The sequence below is a fragment of the Anoplopoma fimbria genome, chromosome 3 (genome assembly GCF_027596085.1).
Source record: "Anoplopoma fimbria isolate UVic2021 breed Golden Eagle Sablefish chromosome 3, Afim_UVic_2022, whole genome shotgun sequence".
Taxonomy (NCBI): domain Eukaryota; kingdom Metazoa; phylum Chordata; class Actinopteri; order Perciformes; family Anoplopomatidae; genus Anoplopoma; species Anoplopoma fimbria.
Window position 1 is genome coordinate 3,532,962 of NC_072451.1, and position 18,881 is coordinate 3,551,842.

Here is an 18,881-nt window from a genome sequence, read left to right on the forward strand (position 1 = left end):
TGGACTAAAACAGAACACTGGTGTGAGTCCTTGAACTCATCTGACCCTTGATTCAATAAAAAGAAAAACAAATTAGAAAAATCTAATTTTGGTAAACTGAACCTTTAATTAATTATAATCATATATATATATAAATATTTAAATCCATGCATATGTGTTTGATCAATAATAATAATAATTATTAGTATTATAGTCAAATTAATAATAATAACAATAAAGAATATTATTATTATTTTAATCAAATAAATAAATAACAATAATAATAATAATAATAATAAAACATTCCAAACAAAGTTGTCATTTGTATATTGTTTTGTAACATAATGTATCATATTTTATATTAATATATATATTAATACTGACAACAATAGGTATAATTGCTTAATCATATTATATAATTCTGGTTTAAAGGCAGTGCTGGAATAAACTGAGTACATTTACTCAAGTTCTGTTCATACAATTTGAAATACTTTTACATATATTGAGTATTTCCATTTTGTGCTCCTTGTAACTTCTACTTAACTACATCTCACAGCTAAAAATATATATAAATACACACACACACACACACATATATATTTATAATATAAAAATGTATTAAAATAAAGTAAAACAAAATTAAATAAATAAATGGAAATAAAATGAATTAAAAAATACAAATAATGAAATAAACAGTCTGTTCCTGTGCTTACAGATGAGCATAGCAGTGTTAGTCCTGGTAGTACATCACAGTTTTATTACAACAACCCGTCTTAATGGTTTGAACCCCTATAGGTACAATTTAACACAAGTCCACCTTTGTATTAAAATGTCCATTATCAGTTGTAAATTTGTCATTTATTTTCCATTGTTTGAACCTGTTTCAGTGGTTTTGCATCCTTCTAGTTCATTATTAATATTATTATTTATTCCTTTTTCTTTATTTTTACCCTTCAGTAAATACCTTATTATGAATCTTTAACCTGAGATACATTACAGGGTAATAAATAAAGGTGTAGTGTATACAATCACACACACACACACACACACATTAAAATATTATATTGTATTTGCATATATTGTATGAATGTTTCATATCCTATTCATTATAATATATATTTATATATATATACCTTATATATATATATGTTGTGACAGTAAACACACTGAGTCACAGCATAATGAGCCTCTTCATGTTGGACTGCACCTTGCCGGTTGTTTAAACCCCTATAGGTCCACCTTTGTTTAAAATGTCCATTATCAGTTGTAGATTTGTCATTTATTTCCCATTGTATGTGTTTCAGTGGTTTTGCATCCTTCTAGTTCATTAAATATCCATTATCAGTTGTACATTTTTTCCATTGTTTTTACCTGTTTCAGTTCATTATTAAGTCTATATTATTATTATTATCTATTATTTTGCTCTTTTGCTCCCTATTTATACTCTTATTATGAATCCTTGCCGATTGTTTAAACCCCTATAGGTCCACCTTGGTATTAAAATGTCCATTATCAGTTGTAGATTTTTTCCATTGTTTTTACCTGTTTCAGTGGTTTTGCATCCTTCTAGTTCATTATTAATAATATTATTATTATCTATTATTTTGCTCTTTTGCTCCCTATTTTTACTCTTATTATGAATCTTTAACCTGAGATACATTACAGGGTAATAAATAAAGGTGTAGTGTATACAATCACACACACAAAAAATGTTTCCATTGTTTGTACCTGTTTCAGTGGTTTTGCATCCTTCTAGTTCATTATTCATATTCATATTATTATTTATTCATTTTTCTCTATTTTTACCCTTCAGTAAATACCTTATTATGAATCTTTAACCTGAGATACACTACAGGGTAATAAATACAGGTGTAGTGTATACAACCACACACACACATATATATGTTGTGACAGTAAACACACTGAGTCGCAGCATAATGAGCCTCTTCATGTTGCACTGCACACCTTGCCGCAGCTGCTATAATTAGCCGTCTCTCAGCTGCTCCGCGGTCCCTGAACGCCCCGCAGCAGCACACAGCACACACACACACACACACACACACACACACACACACACACACTTCCGCGTTGTGTGTCACCGTAAAGCAGGAAGCACTGTAGTAATGTGCAGGAGTTAATCTTTACCCACAGGTATGTCCTCCCCTGAATGCATCTCACATTACACAGAATAGAAAAGCAGCTTGAATGCGTCGGAAACGGGAGTTATTTATGAAAGTGTTTCTATATTCCGAAGCCAGGTGACCTGAAGGCAGCACGAAAAAGCTACATGGAGGCTAACTGAGCCGGACCGGACCAATCAGAGACCAGAGACACTGCGCTACATTGTCACCAGGATGCCAGCCGGTGAGTGTGTGTGTGTGTGTCTGTGTGAGAGAGATAATGTGTGTGTGTGTGACAGCATGCATGAGAAATAACCTTGGTTTGGTTTGGTGTGTGTGTGTGTGTTGCGTTCACTGTCTCTGTTTTGGGCTGAGACAAAAGGGGGTCCAAGTTAAGGAAAAGTGCAGTGGTGCGTTCACTGTCACTGCATTTTCCAGGCTTCTGTGTCAAGCCTGCAACCCAGCTGTCATTGATAACTATTATCTGTTAGAGTATGCTATTGATTTTACATTATTACATTATTACATTACATTACATTACATTACATTACATTACATTATTACATTATTACATTACATTATTTACATTATTACATTACATTACATTACATTACATTATTACATTACATTACATTACATTATTACATTACATTATTACATTATTACATTACATTATTACATTACATTATTACATTACATTACATTATTACATTACATTATTACATTACATTATTGCATTACATTACATTACATTATAACATTACATTACATTACATTATTACATTACATTACATTACATTACATTACATTATTACATTACATTACATTATTACATTACATTACATTACATTATTACATTATTACATTACATTACATTACATTATTACATTACATTATTACATTATAACATTAAATTACATTACATTACATTACAGTCATTTAGCAGACGCTTTTATCCAAAGCCACTTACAGGAAGTGTCTTCAACATAGGTATTCAAGAGAACTACTAGTCACCAGAAGTCATAAGTGCATCTCCTTTCTTAAACAAGCATCTTAAAGCATAAGCCAGAGCAAAAGTACAGAAACAAACTAATATGAATACAATAAGTGCAACAAACTAATATGAATACAATAAGTGCAACAAACTAATATGAATACAATGAGTGCTAAGCGGAAGGCTCAGGGTAGTATTTTATTTATTTGGTTTGTTTGTTTGTTTATTTGATTGTCTCTTGTTATTTCATTTTGTTTCTTTGTTTAGTTTTATCCTAACCATTGTTCTAATGTTTCTTCTATTGCACTGTTTTGTAAACTTGTTTTTACAAGGTGCTTGTTATTATTATTACTTCTTGTTGAGGTGATTTATTGGTGAAACACTTGTTTTTACAAGGTAATAATAATAATAATAATAATAATAATAATAATAATAATAATAACTATATAAATAAAAACAAGTTATAACAAGAGACAATCAAATAAACAAACAAAATAAATAAAATCAAGTGAAATAGGTCAAACTCATAGTAAACGAATATAAGATAAAATACTAAAACCAAATGAAAACGAAACATTAAAACGATAACATCACATAAAAGCCATTCTGTAAAAATGTGTTTTAAGAAGTGATTTAAAAGCGATTACTGATTCACTATATATATATATATATATATATATATATATATATATATATATACATATATATATAATATATATATATAATAGTATTATCAGCTAAATGTATTTAAAGTATGAGAAGTAAACAAACTCATTAAGGCAGATTGGCTTCTTTTCAAAGTGTTGTATTATTACAGGACATTAACGGTTGCCAGGTTGCTATTGGCAACTAACTTTTAACATGTAATTAAACAGGGACAGCAAAAATGTAAAACGTGCAACCCTCGAAATGAATCCACTTTGTATATTTGTTGCATTTGTGATATTGAAATGTTGCTGTTAGAGTGCGTTGGTGCGTTTAAAGACAAACTGTCAACACAAACAAATGTGCAATGTGGCTAACAGGCTAGCATGCTAACAGCAGCAGGTTGTTTTAATTATACAGCTTCTTATAGAAAAAGGGATATTTGACTGTGCAGGTACACACATATAGGTACTTGTGTGTGTGTGTGTGTATAAATGACATTTCACTTTAACTAGCAGTCCTTTCTCCTTTCTTGCAGTCCTGTGATTTCACAGGTCAAAGGTCACTCAGACAGGTTGTTTGGTATGATCAAAAGATAATGTGTGTCACCTGATTTATGATTGAAATGAGGAGGAAATCCAGGTGTAAACTTGTGAGTGTGTGTACAGGTAAATCTGTTGTAGACTTTGGGCTTCTTCCAACATCACAGTTATGAAGGACTTTATGATCAAACAGCCACAACAGAGAAAGGTTTCTAACATGGGACGTGATCAGTGATTCCCATCTGGCGTGAGTTAAGTTGGCTCTCTTCTGTGGAAGTTCATTTTTAATTCATCATGTTTTTTGTAATGATTCAACATTTCCTGTATTATGTTGCCCATTGTCTTATTACAAAGCAACATAAGACGCATAATGGTTATCGAACGTTCCTCCGATCCATCGCTCCACCCAGACTTTAACCCTCTGAACCACGAGGAGTTTCAGGACAATTTTTGTTCCTATGTCCTTGAATTTCACTTGAAAATAAAGGTTCTGTATCAAAAAAGAAACACAACAACCACGGCTAGAAGTAGAGACCACTTAAAAATGTCTTTAGTGTAGAATAACACAGTTCCAATTCTATGAATCATAAAAAAAAAAAGAAACAATGCAATCTATATATACAAACATTTTGGAAAAAATGGAGGCTCCACATGCGAAATATATTGAACTATTTACAGATTTACAAACTCTACTTCCAGCCTCTCCTCTCCTCTCTGCTCTGTGTTCAGCAGCCTGAAGTTCAGTCCAAGTTTCACAGATTTTTTGCCACATGACTGTTGGACTCAGATGACTCAATCATGGCTTCATAGTTTCACTGAGGACCTCAGAATTTAATGTTTTTTACAGAATCTGTTTAGAGCAAAAGGTTTTATTCAGGGCAAGATTTTAAATGAGACAAGTAGAATACATTTCTTTGATGAAATATCACAATTTTATGCTTCGTTTTGGCTGCTTTTTCTGACGGAAGCATTCGTCACACATGATGTGTTCAAGGACCGCCGGAAAGATCAGAATCTGGAGATTATGACAGTTTTTTTTTACAGCTTCTGTCTGTGATAAACGGTGTAGTTTTGGTGATTGTTTCAAAGAAGACATGCTTTTGGGGGTTCAGTGGAGCGCAGCATGAATGAACGAGATACGAGGCTTTAAAAAGTGTGTGTGTGTGTGTGTGTGTGTGTGTGTGTTTGTGTGTGTTTGTGTGCCGTCATGTGTGTCAGTGTTTTCTATTTGGGGACAGTTGGACTTTGGGTGTCCTCGCCTTTCTTCTCCTCCAGCAGCTGCTCTGGCAGTTAACCAGCTGCTGTTTACCGACAACGTAGGACGAGAGAAGTCCACCTCTACCGACGGGCTCGTTATGTTTCAGATCAATGGGGGGTTGAGAAGTTGGATAGGGGGGTGGGGGGTTTGCTGCAGGCTGCTTCAAGGACTCTGCAGCCCGGCGGGCCTCGTGTCTGCTCTGTAATTACTCCCAGTGGTAAACTGCTGATCACATTAGCGGTAATGTGACACCTTCAACATCGATCCCCGATGGGCCGATGCGTCACAACGGACCACTGTGTGTGTGTGTGTGTGTGTGTGTGTGTGTGTATGTGTTTGTGTGTGTGTGTGTGTGTGAATATGTTAGTGACGTGGACGAAACACACATCCGGCGCTGTGAACTGACTGTGATCTTACATTCGGTCCAAGTTGGAGAAACATTTCTCTGGTATTCTCTTTCATCTGATCCTCTCTGAGTCAGGAGCTGAGACGGTTTCTCTGTTAGCTACGACGTCCCTGAAACTCTTGCTGCTTAATAAACATTGGATTCATTCTGCTGCTCCACTTGGTAGCCCTCACTCCTGGGTCTGTTGTGGTCTAGAGGCTCTCATTATCCTCAAAGTGTTAACCACCTCAATTAAGTCATTATGTAGGACAAACCCGCCGCCGCCGCCGTTACTCTCACTCTGCTGCCGCTGCTCTTTCTGAGTCTGAATGAACGGTTAGATGGTTATGGATGGAATGATGCCTGCTGGGAAATACTTTCCCCCGTTATTGTCTTTATTTCCATCCTGAAACTGTGTCTCTGTTTCCCCAGTGGGACACTACAGAACTATATAACGGGCAGTTAAAGGGACATTTTCTAACAAAATATTACTGTTGTCTGCAGCAATGACCCCATTTAATATGATCAGCTCTTCACCCAGCCTGTTTGAAACAGACAGCAACCTCCAGTTCTGAAGACTGAATCCAATGCTGAAGTGTCATAAACCTGCATTCTCTCTAGTGTCCATCAGGGGGCGACTCCTCTGGTTGTATAGAAGTCTATGAGAAAATGACTCTACTTCTCTCTTGATTTATTCCCTCAGTAAACATTGTAAACATGAGTTTATGGTCTCAATCTCTAGTTTCAAGTCTTCTTCAATACAGCATGATGTTCATTTAGTAAATGATGCTCCATTTAGAGTCAAACAGACCATAAAGCAGGGGATGCTTTAGGGGCGGGGCTACACACTGATTGACAGGTCGACACCAGAGACGTATACGGCGTCTCTACGTCACTCCTCCTCAGTCCTAATATGGTCACTTCCTGTTCACTGGTTGCAGAAAAACAAGATGGCGACGTCCAAAACGCTGTCCGTTTTAGGGGCTCCAAAACACCTCAGAATTGTGGGCGCTTGCTCTAAACTTTGCCAAACTTTGTGTTTCAAAACGGAAAAAACGTAGGTTGTGTTTTTGTAGCTTCAAAAGTCTGATGAGAACATCCATCCCCCAGCATGCATCTGTGTCCCAGGTGGAACAGGAGTATTTGATCTGCATGCAGAAGGTCTCAAAGTCATCAAACCCATCCGGGCACCATGTGTGCGTTCTCCTCCTGGGCTCTGAGGCCGGTTCCTCCCTCAGCTGCTGGCTGTGATTGGTATTCATCGTGGAAGACGGTTTGTTCTGCAAAGGAGGATTTGGCCTAAATATAACTTCAAAGGAGGAGCGCCTCCCTCTGTTTCCTCCGCCGGTCGCATCTCTCGCAGAGAGGGGGAAGCTTTTATCTTTTTGTTGTGTGACGCTCGGCTCACTGCTCCGCTGCACTTTTCCTTCTTTCTTCGCCGTTCTTTTCTTCCTCCGGCCTGTTTTGTTGTCGGATGTTTTTTTTCTCGTGTCTCTATCGACATCAGACAGGTGTCGGTGCAGCAGAACAACGCCAGCATGTGAAACGAAGCAGGGAAATAACAGGTTTACTTCTGTCAATACAAAAAGCCCCCTTTTCTCACCGCTGAGCGTTAGAATTCAAACACGCCTTCATGTGCAGATTAAACGCAACGTATTTGTATGCAAATTCTGATTTAGTGAATCAGAGGAACTGAGTGGAAGAGGGAAACGTTGATGTTGAAACAAACTAAATGAAAAGATTTTATAAGAGTCGTTCCTCAAATTCTATGCATACATCAGTCTTTTTTTTTTTCTTTAGTTCTAACAGCATTCAAAATGCCAAAAACATCAGCAGTGCAAAAATATTTAAATAAATTCTGGGAAGTCTGTAAACTAGTATTCTAGATTAACTTTATTCATACACCTTACATGAACAGAATGCAGATCAGTTTGCACTTCGAGAAATGAAAAATGAATGAAAATGAAAAGTTGTATCTCGTTTATACAAAGTTTATCCTACTCTTACTACTTCAAAAAATATGCATATATGTCAGGAGGCGGGTGAAATTAGCATGTGGATATTTATTATTTATTAGAATTTCCTCCTGATATGTCAGTCTAACCTGCAGAGCTTCACCTCAAGACAAAAGCATGTCACAGGAGCAGAGCTTATTATTCAAATCACTGCTCTTTGTGGTGCCGACTCATCAGAACTTATAACTACAAGCTCCCGTCATGTTTTAAATGTCTCTTCCTGCTGCTCAACTGTATCTGCAGAGCGCGCTGCGTAAAGATGGCCGCCCGCCTTTGCTCTGAATGTCTGCTCATCTTGTTCGGCTCTCGGAGCGTTGTGTATTTGTTTGCAGAGCACATGCGTCCGACACCGCGGCGCTCCAGACGCTCGCTGTGTGATCTGTTTATTGTAGAATTAGTGGAGTGATAAGAGCAGACACAGGATGTGTTGGGGCTGTGACAGCGCTGTAAGGATTAGTCCATAAATCAATTACATAAAACAGTCTGCACCTGTGATTTGATAATGGATTCATTCATTCATTCATTCAAGTCTTTTTTCAAGCAAAAATGCAAAATAAATCCTATTTTAGCCCCTAAAGTATTGATAAATATGACGTCAATCAATAGAAACATTTTTGTTTATTACCTGGTTAATTGAGTCATTTTATTAAGTCAAAATTCCAAACATTCTCTGGTTCCACTTTTGGTGCTTTTCTCAATTTTATATTATAGTAAACTAATATCTTTGGGACAAAACAAGAACATCCTTTTCACCCTTGACTTGATAACTGATATGGATATTTTTCACCATGTCGTTTATCTCCTCAAAATATGGAAAAGTGGAACGGCAGGAGCCACTTTGTGTTTTTCCTTCTTTTCGTCAAAATGTTTAGTCCAAATAGTTCCAGCGTTGGAGGTTTCGTTGGAGCGTGTGAACTCAGCCTCCCTCTTTCACTCCTCTAAACACCTTCTCTGAAAGGTTGTTGTTGAGATACTTGTTCATATCAAAGTCCTTCATGATGTTTAACAGTAGGACTGTTTCTCCTTCTGTTCTTCTGGACGTGCATCTCTACTCCAGCTTTACAAACTGTTGACTGGTTGGTTTGTGTTCAACGCACAGAGCTGCTCGAAATATTGTCATATTCGGAATATGAGTGTGCAGGTAAACGTAGTCATTGTTGCTGATTTGAAGCAGAGAAAAATTCGGTGGTGGGGTGATGTTTGGCCTTTCAGAGCAACGGGCACCGCAGCATTTTTCTTGGCACAAAAACAACCAATATTTCTCTTCGTTTTGATTTACCGTTATGTTTTTTAAGGTTATGATGTCACTCGAGGAGGAGTAGAGGACGCGGTGTCACATACATACACACATACACACACACACACACCCAAAAAGACAGACCTGCTCAACATGCAACCAATAACATCGGAATACGCAACCAACTGGAGCTCTGATCCCCGATTCATCAAGGAGAAAATATCTTTTCTTGGTTAAAAAGTCTTTAAAAAAAAGTCCTAATTTTCTCTAAATGTCCTCACTTTTCTAGATACTATCCTCACTTTCTAAAAATAGCCTCACGCCCAAGGTTTAAACCCCCAAAACTGGTCCTCACAGAGATAGAAGGTCAAGCACACGCACACACACGCACATACTTTGAAACAAAGAGAAAACGGTTACACAACAGCAGAGGCCCACACACACTTCCACATATGCATATAGACACCGTACACACACACACACACACACACACACACACACACACACACACACACACACACACACACACACACACACACACACACACACACATATTAAAATTCCTAAATTCCTTCAACAGCTCTCTGTCAATCTGGATAATCACACTTCAATCAGGATGATTAAAACACCTTTAACCCAACACACACACACACACACACACACACACACACACACACACACACACACACACACACACACACACATTCATGTCATCTGTCTTGTGTGTGTGTGTGCATGTGTGTATCTGTATTGATAGGTGTGTGTGTGCAGGGTGTTTAACATCATACTGAAGAGCTTTTGAGCGTTTTTTTTAGCCGTTCGGACTCGACGGTGCAGCTTCATCTGCAGCCTCCAGCAGATCTGCTGCTGCTGCTGCTGGCGAGGGGAAACACAAACACTGCAAGGTCAGAGATGAGAGTCAGTGTGAGGGTGGGTGGGGGGAGAGAGAGAGAGGGGGAGAGAGACAGAGAGAACGAGAGACGGAGGAGTCGAGGTCCACCTGGCAGGCCGTCCTCAGCTTCGCCTCCGACAAGATGGATTCAGAGAACAACGAGTCGGGTAGGAGGCTGCTTCTTAAGTTCCTACTCTCCTCTGTGTGTGTGTGTGTGTGTGTGTGTGTGTGTGTGTGTGTGTGTGTGTGTGTGTGTGTGTGTGTGTGTGTGTGTGTGTGTGTGTGTGTGTGTGTGTGTGTGTGTGTGTGTGTGTGTGTGTGTGTGTGTGTGTGTGTGTGTGTGTGTGTGACAGTGACAGAGTAAGGCAGGCTAACAGGGTCCAGGTCTGTGTCTCGGTTTAACAAGCCGCCCATTGATCCGCTCTCCGGATGAACCGTCTTCCCGACCGTCCAATCAGCTGCCTGGTTTTCATTTTGACTGACGCACCTCGAACCAAACGGCACAGATTGAACCGATGGGTGGGGTGGGGGTGGGGGTGGGGGGGGGGCTGAGAACATGAGGCCGTCGTTGCTGTTGTTGTCTCAATGAATTCCAGCTCATGCTGTGTCACCTCAGAGGCTGCAGCGTCTGAATATACTCAGGCTGTTTATTCTCGTGATCTATTGATTTCAGCTCATTTTAAGCTTTTAATTGATTTATTTTATTATCTTGAGGATGAATAACGTGAAGTATTATTGGAAAGGTTTGATTGTTTTTGTGCAGACAGACTGCAGTGGGTCTCAGATCAATAGGTCTAATGGTGGAGATCCAACAGATCCCACCAACAGACAGATACAACTGATGAAACCCAAAGCGGTCCGGTTTGATCGGCCAGGGGGGCGTGGCTTAGTTTTGGCTTCCTGTCAGGACTGCAGTTTATTTGGAAAAGACTGTTTATATGTAATGAGCGACATTTTACACGTTGCTGGTGCTGGAGTTTGGTAGGAAAAGGCCCGAAAAATGAGATGTACGTTTTTTTGTAAGATATCAAAAGAACGTTGGTTTATTTATTTTTTTTGTAACTGGGTGAATGCGATCATAGCTTTTTAAGACGTGACAGGAGATCTTAAAAAAATCTACATTTGAGTAAATATTTTGCAGCCAAATCAAATAGTTTACAGGATATTTAACCTTTTGTTTCTCTATAATGCATTTGATACTTGACTTCCTTCATTACAGGGTTTGTATAAAGGTAATAAAGTAGTCCGTGAATATGAGATTTGAGTTTACCGATAATTACAATTCCGATTTATGGCATTTTACCGGTCGCGCTTGTTGTCTTCTTGCTTCGTCACAGTTCATTTTGTTTGTGCGCCCTCTGGAGTTTTGGAGAATAATGCAGCGAACAGCTTGTAGCTTTGCACGCCACCCACGGAGGCTCGCGCTACGATGCCACGCCCGAGTACAAACAAAGCTTCTAGCGACGCCATTGGTCCCGTTCATATGACCTTGCTCTTATCACAAACTAAATCCAGTAACTTGACACATAGAGTGCACAGTATTAATATATTTTTGATGTATTTTTTTTGTATGAATTCAACCAAAAAGTATTTCCTCTTTCTGTCGTCACGGTAACACTTTCCACACTGACTTCACAGACGGCGTCCACAGGTGAATCTGAGCATGAAGGACTGCTCGCGGTGGTTTTTGGGTGTTTTGGGCGTTTATTTAATTTTTTTTTGCGTTCGTCCTTGAGCCTCAGGCCAACAGATGTTTTGATTGGCGGCAGCGCTGAAGCACCAGAGGTCAGCTGTTGCCTTTCATGCTCAATTAAGTCAATCCTACCCATCCTGCTACACACACACACATGTTTGTACTTCTATACTTGTGAGGACTCTGATTAAACATGTAAACGTTAACATGAGGAGTGGAAACCATGTGCAAAATATAAACTTGCTTACTATGTATAAAATTCCAATTTGTCCTCACAAAGATAGAAGTACAGGAGCAGACACACAGATGTATGATGCAAAGACAAGTACACACAGGAAGAACACACACACACACGTCAGAATAGCTGACTGCAAAATGTACAGACACACATACGCACACACACACACACACACACACACACACACACACACACACACACACACACACACACACACACAAAACACACACAGTAGCTGACTGTAACAATCAGCTGACGGAGCAGGAGGAGATCTTTACATTCTGCAACTGTGGCATGCATTCATTTTCAACGACACACACACACACACACACACACACACACACACACACACACACACACACACACACACACACACACACACACACTCCCAGTCTGCAGGTGGAGAGACCCAAACAAAACACTGAGGTTAAAATATCAAAAAATAAATTTTTGGGGAGGATGACTGACTTGAATTTTTTTATCCTATATTTTAACATCTGCACTATTTTTTTGTCTTGGATTCTCATTCTTACTTACTTCTTACTTAATAATAATAATAATACTCATAATATTAATAATAATGGTAATATAAAAAGTATAATAATGGTTAAATATAAATTGATAATAATGGTAATAATAAAATGATAATAATGGTAGCATTACAATGAAAATTATTACAATAATCATAATTATAATTAAAAAATATGAACAATAATATAATAATTTAAATAATACTTGTAATTTAAATTATTAATATAGATATAATTATGATAACTATAATAATACATTTTATTTGTATCATGTTTCAAAAGATAATCAAAGGCACTTTATATGGTAGAAACAGAAATCGAAAAAAAAACAACAATAAAAATTGAACAAATAAATTACATTAATACAGTAAAAACAAACAGAATTACATTACATAACAATGAATCACAGGTTAAAAGCAGATTTAAATATGTGAGTTTGACGATATGACAATAAATAACTAAGAAGCCACGGCCATTGAAGACACCTGATGAAGAACAGAGTTATGATTCAAATAGAGATTCTAATGAGTAATTGATGGATTTTTTTATGCAAATATCTTCTGTGGAGTCAATATAACTGTCAGCGAAATGATCCACGGTCACAGCTTCTGTCTTACCCTTGTTTCTGTTATTCAAGTAGTTGCGGAGAAAGAGACATTTAAGATAATTGATACTGAATTTGTTTGAGGGATTATGGATTTAATCTGTCTGTCCATCAATCCATTAATCACCTCGTACGTCATTGATTGATTGGATTTTAACGCAGCTTCGTTTGCTCAGCTTGAAGACCGACTCTGATGTGTTTTAAGGAGGCTTCTTCTCGTTTAAACGCTCCTCCAACATGTGATATTCTTATTTTGTGCGACTACAATTTATCCGCTAAAGTTTTCCAGCAGAAAGTTGACCCCAGAATTAAATGAAGGCAGAGCTCAGGGGGGGAAATCAGCAGTTTGGTCAGTGCAGATGGGATCAGAATTAACAAGTAGCTGAAGTTATAATTACAATTAACCTACTTTGCATGGATAAACTGTCCAAATGGGGCTCAGCACTAGAATAACTTCCCTCCTTGGCCTTTTCTGCAGCGTAAATGATGCAGCACACACACAAACTCTCTCTGTTTGCGTGCTCGAGGCTATATTTTGCCTCAGAGACGGATACGACGAGCCAAAAATGTGCTAACAACATTGTATCCTGCTGCCAGGACTTCATTTAAAGAGTGGATAAACAAATGTTTGAGTTAAAGTTACAACAAATCCAAATCTGATATTTTGATGGACATGTGGATGTAAAATTGCCGTCTGTGTTCACTGAAGTGATTCAAGAAAAGTCTCTCTGGACGTCTGCATCAGATCGACCCGACTTTCACTCAGAAACCTCTCAGCCAGAAAAATGACGTTTCTGTCCACAGTGAGAAGAAATTCCTCCGTCTCTTCTTCTTCTTCTACTCTTTTTATTTTTTTACCTCCTGACCTATATTGTACATTAACATTTTCAGACATTTTCAGACATTTTCAGACATTTTCAGACATTTTACTGACATTTAACTTCCGTCTCCAGACTTTTAGTTGACAATGAGCTTTGATTTGTAGGTTTCTATGTCAGCAGACTTACACTGAGGAAGGTCACAGTCACAATGGGTGTTTTCTTACTTCTTTGTTTTTATAAATTGTACTTGTAAGAGTAGTTTTCATGCGGCAAATGTTTAAATAGGTTATAAAAAACCAACAGTTAGGTTTAGGCAACAAAACCAACAGTTAGGTTTAGGCAACAAAACCAACAGTTAGGTTTAGACAACAAAACCAACAGTTAGGTTTAGACCACAAAACCAACAGTTAGGTTTAGACAACAAAACCAACAGTTAGGTTTAGGCAACAAAACCAACAGTTAGGTTTAGACAACAAAACCAACAGTTAGGTTTAGGCAACAAAACCAACAGTTAGGTTTAGACAACAAAACCAACAGTTAGGTTTAGGCAACAAAACCAACAGTTAGGTTTAGGCAACAAAACCAACAGTTAGGTTTAGACAACAAAACCAACAGTTAGGTTTAGACAACAAAACCAACAGTTCCGTGTCCCTGTAAACAAACCAATAGATTTAATTTTGGTTTTCACAAACTGCTTCACCCAAAATCTCAGCTGACACTGAGCTGACACTGATCACGGTTTAGACAACAAAACCAACAGTTAGGTTTAGACACAAAACCAACAGTTTAGAGAGGAACAAATTAAAGTAGAAAATGAACGTCAGGTTTTAATGAAACCTGCAGATTCCAGGTTTAGAATGAGTCCTAGATAACGAATACATTTCTGTGTGTGTTCAATAAAGCAGAATGTTAACGGGCGAAAGTCTGATGTCTAACGTTTTTTACACCAGATTCCTGATCTTCTCACGTTTCCAAATGAAATCAGGGTAAATTGAGCCCGACATGCTTCACAGAATACCGAGTTCCTCTCTCTCTCTCTCTCTCTCTCTCTCTCTCTCTCTCTCTCTCTCTCTCTCTCTCTCTCTCTCTCTCTCTCTCTGCTGCGGGATTAATTGATAGTCTTAACGCGATCAGTTCAATTCAGCCTTTGGCAGATCGAGAAGATTTGATAGCTGATGGAGATTCATTCAGAGGCAAATCCAGTTTAATTGGATTTGCTCCGGTTTTAAAAGACACACCGCTCCTGTTTTTTAAAGTCTGAGGCCTCACTGCTTATAAAGCTCACTGATGCAGCAGATAAACCCAAACATTAGACGTTCTGTATTCAACCATTTAAAGTTATGTCAGGAAATATGTTTCTGTTGTTGCTGGATTGCTTTTTTTTTTATTATATTAGTCAAATTCCAGCACAAACACACCTGATTTAAACTTAATGAGGTATTGAGCAGCTATTGATTGAGCAGACCGAGATTCAGCAAAGACATGATAAACATTCTGGGTTATCACATTAAATATTAAATGCAGATTTTATGATTCATGATACTTGTTTAGTTGGCGGATATTTAGTGAGTGTGTTTTTGAATAATTTTGATAAGTTGTCAGTAGTTTTTGCACTTTTTAATTGATTCAAATGTGTTGAATAGTTAAAAAAAATCAAAAGCTATAAAAGCGTTTTTGTTTTAAGTTCTCAAACCAGATTTTTGTTTTTGCTTTGTTGTTTTTTAAGCCCGAGTTGAAGTCCTCAACATGTCACAGAGGAGGAAGGAAACCAGAAAATATTCACATTCAAGAAGCTGGAATCTCATCATTTTATATTTTTTCTAACAAAATTACTCAAACTGATCAATCGGTTATCAAAATAGTTTCAGACTCATTATAGATATTAAAACTAATCGATATATCGTTGCAGCTGTAGATCAATATATATTGCTTTTACAGGAATAGAACAAATCTGTGAATGTAGATTCACAAATGATAGAATTTGGTTCTAAATCTTTATAAACTGAGTGACTTTTAGTTTTGTAATGTCTGGCTTCGGGAAAGTCTTGTTTCTTAAAAGATTATACGATTACTTGAATAATTTGAATACAAATCTACAGATTATTAATTACAGCTATTAAAGATGTAAGTCATGTGTAATCAAATAATCCTCTAAATCACCGGAAAATATATTCAGCCAAACCTTTGTGTGGTTTCAAAATGAGCCCAATTATAAGTTTATTTCTATGTTTCACATGACTGTGAAACATAGAAATAAACTTATAATTGGGCTCATTTTGATAATTATTATAATTATCAATATGTAGCCATGTTTATTGTCATCACAATTTCCTCTTACAGTCATGTAAGAGGAAATTGTGATGACAATAAACATGGCTACATATTGATAATAATAATAATAATAATAATAATTATAATAATACAATAGTAGTTAAAACTGCTCTGTCAGGGTTCTTTGTTTTCAAAATCTTCTTTCTTTCCAAATCTATATATACATATTTATGTTTTCTTTAATTCTCAAAACAGGGCAAACTATGTGAAGAGTATTTTTCATTCTCCTGTAAATCCAATTATTTCCAATACATAAGAGGGTAAATAGTTTTAGGCCACATGTCACATGTCACATGTCACATGTACAGCCTGTGAATGTGCCGTTCTCGTTCTTTTGAATGTCTTTTGTTCGTATTCCTGATGAACAGTTTGGAGGCAGTAAATGAGCGTCTTGTCTCTGGTCAGTCATCCACAGCGGAGCCAGAGTTTCCACCAGCTCTTGTTTCCATACATGGTCATCAGCTCCACAACTGAAGTCTATTTGATGTAACATGTTGGAGATTTGGATAGGGTTAGCCTTATTTGTTTTTTTAATTCTGTGAAGCTGGAGTTTGAAAATCCCAGTTTAAATCTACTGGAGCCCTGTGTTGGTGTATTAAACCATGTGAGTGTACAGTAAAGCCCACAGCTTTGAATACAGTGATAAAGTCTTTGACCTTATTAGGGTAATGAACACTTAATACATTCTTAATTTGACCATTCATCATTTCTGGAATTATCTGTGTTTAGCCAACTTCTTTAGCACTTCTGTAGTTATTTGAACTCAAACCACGATCTTTACGATCTTTTCCCAACCATAACTATTTCACAATCTTTTCCTGAACCTTACTTAGTTGTTTCGTGTCAAGATGGAAGATTATTTTGAAAAGACTGTCTGCATTTAATGAGCTGAAATGCTCACGTGTTGCTGGACTTCAGTACGGAAACACATGAGTAACCGTTGTATGAAGATATGTTGCTTGCAGTCATCATTCATAATGTAGGAAACACGAAAAGGAGTTTCATGATTTGATTGATGCTACTCTGAGATCTTTACAATCAACTACAAACACTGATTACTCTTGTTTCAACGTGTTGTGAGCTATAAACTAAAGAATCGTGAAACAAGCGGTGAGGATCGTCCACATAACCTCGGATTCAAATCACAGCACTGACTGCAGATATCTGAGTCTCTCTGCTCCGTGAGGCTCCGACCTGAAGGCTTTTCATTGCTCTCAGTATAGCTGCACGGCAGAGCTCCATAAATTGTATGGTATATGGTAATTACACGGTCCGCTGCCTCAATCTGCTGCTGGACGCTGGCCATCACTCCTCCGAGCTGCCGTCACATGATGATGCCTGTCTCATGTCCCTCACTGTCCTCTGGGACTGTGTCTCCAATAAGAACATTTTGTTTTTGTCAGCGATCTGTGGCGTTTGATATTGATCAGTAACATTATGAAGCTGCACATTCGTACTCGGACACTATTGTTAGTTCTACCAATCCAATATACATTTTTGGAGAGGAAATTAGCATGCATTTCCAGGTTTCTTAAAGTAATAATCCTTTAAGATATTCATTTAAATTTTGAACCATTTGTGTTTCACATATTTCTGCAAATAGCATATTTATATTCTGTTAGTAGCTCTCTGGATCCAATTCACAGGAAACAATGCAGCGTGTGATTCAGTGTCATTGTTTTGTAATATCATCTCGTTGATATCAGCCTCGCTTTGTGCAATTATTCAAATTAAGCAAGCGGCAACCTCTGATGCCAACATGGCGCCGGCGAAATCTCAGAACTCGAGGCTTCCCGACTTCAGTCCACAAACCAATGGATGACGTCACGATGACTGCGTCCACTTCTTATATACAGCCAATGGTTAAACCGTTTCATCACTTCCAATATGGCGACAACTAAGATTTATCAACTAAGATTTATCTTATTCTCTATTTTGTGCTTTACTTTCATTTTAAACCAATTCGTCGTGGTTGGTTGATCTTTTTTCCATCGTGTGGTTGTTTGCTTGGTGCAGCTCTCCCTCGCTGTGGCGAGCAGATGTGTTTCTTCAGCACAAGTAAACTCAAGTGGTGTTGCGTAAACAGCACCATATGCCCCGTGATGCTGTTGATCTTTTCCTGCGGTGGCATAAGGCAGTCGAGTCGCTGAGTCATTGAATCTGTGAAAAGAGGAAGTGGCGGAAAACTGACCCACTCAAAGATTTCTAAACTGGAGTTTTTTGAGAATTCCTGGATTTATTGAACTGCTGAAGTGCCTTTCATAACATAAAGTCCAATTGTTTCATCGGCGATTGAAGAAGTCCATTTTAAGTGAAACTTCATCATTGTCTTCATCTTATTGTATTCATGAAAAAAAACCTGCCAAAAATACCCCATTTATTACAGCCAAAAGCTGTAAAAATCAACACTATTGTCTTTATTTTCCTCTTTCCGATGGTCCTTGAACACATTGTGTTTGATGAACGCTTCTGCCAGGAGAAGCCACCGATTTGAAGCTTAAAATCGTGTTATTTCCTCAAAAAGAATTTATTTTACATTCATGTTAAATTTCGCCCTAAATAAACCGTTCAAAGTAACCATATTCTGTAAAATACAT

The 18,881-nt window shown here is 37.5% G+C and overlaps 1 protein-coding gene across 1 annotated transcript in view; it reads left to right on the forward strand.

Annotated features, from left to right (window-relative positions):
- The first annotated feature begins 2,084 nt into the window (after window positions 1-2,084).
- efr3a (EFR3 homolog A (S. cerevisiae)) overlaps window positions 2,085-18,881 on the forward strand; it is a 104,138-nt gene continuing 87,341 nt past the window's right edge. The window contains exons 1-2 of the mRNA XM_054624390.1: window positions 2,085-2,130; window positions 2,234-2,343. Of these exons, the coding sequence (XP_054480365.1) occupies window positions 2,334-2,343 (10 nt within the window). The 5' untranslated portion in view covers window positions 2,085-2,130; window positions 2,234-2,333. The remainder of the gene's footprint in view (window positions 2,131-2,233; window positions 2,344-18,881) is intronic.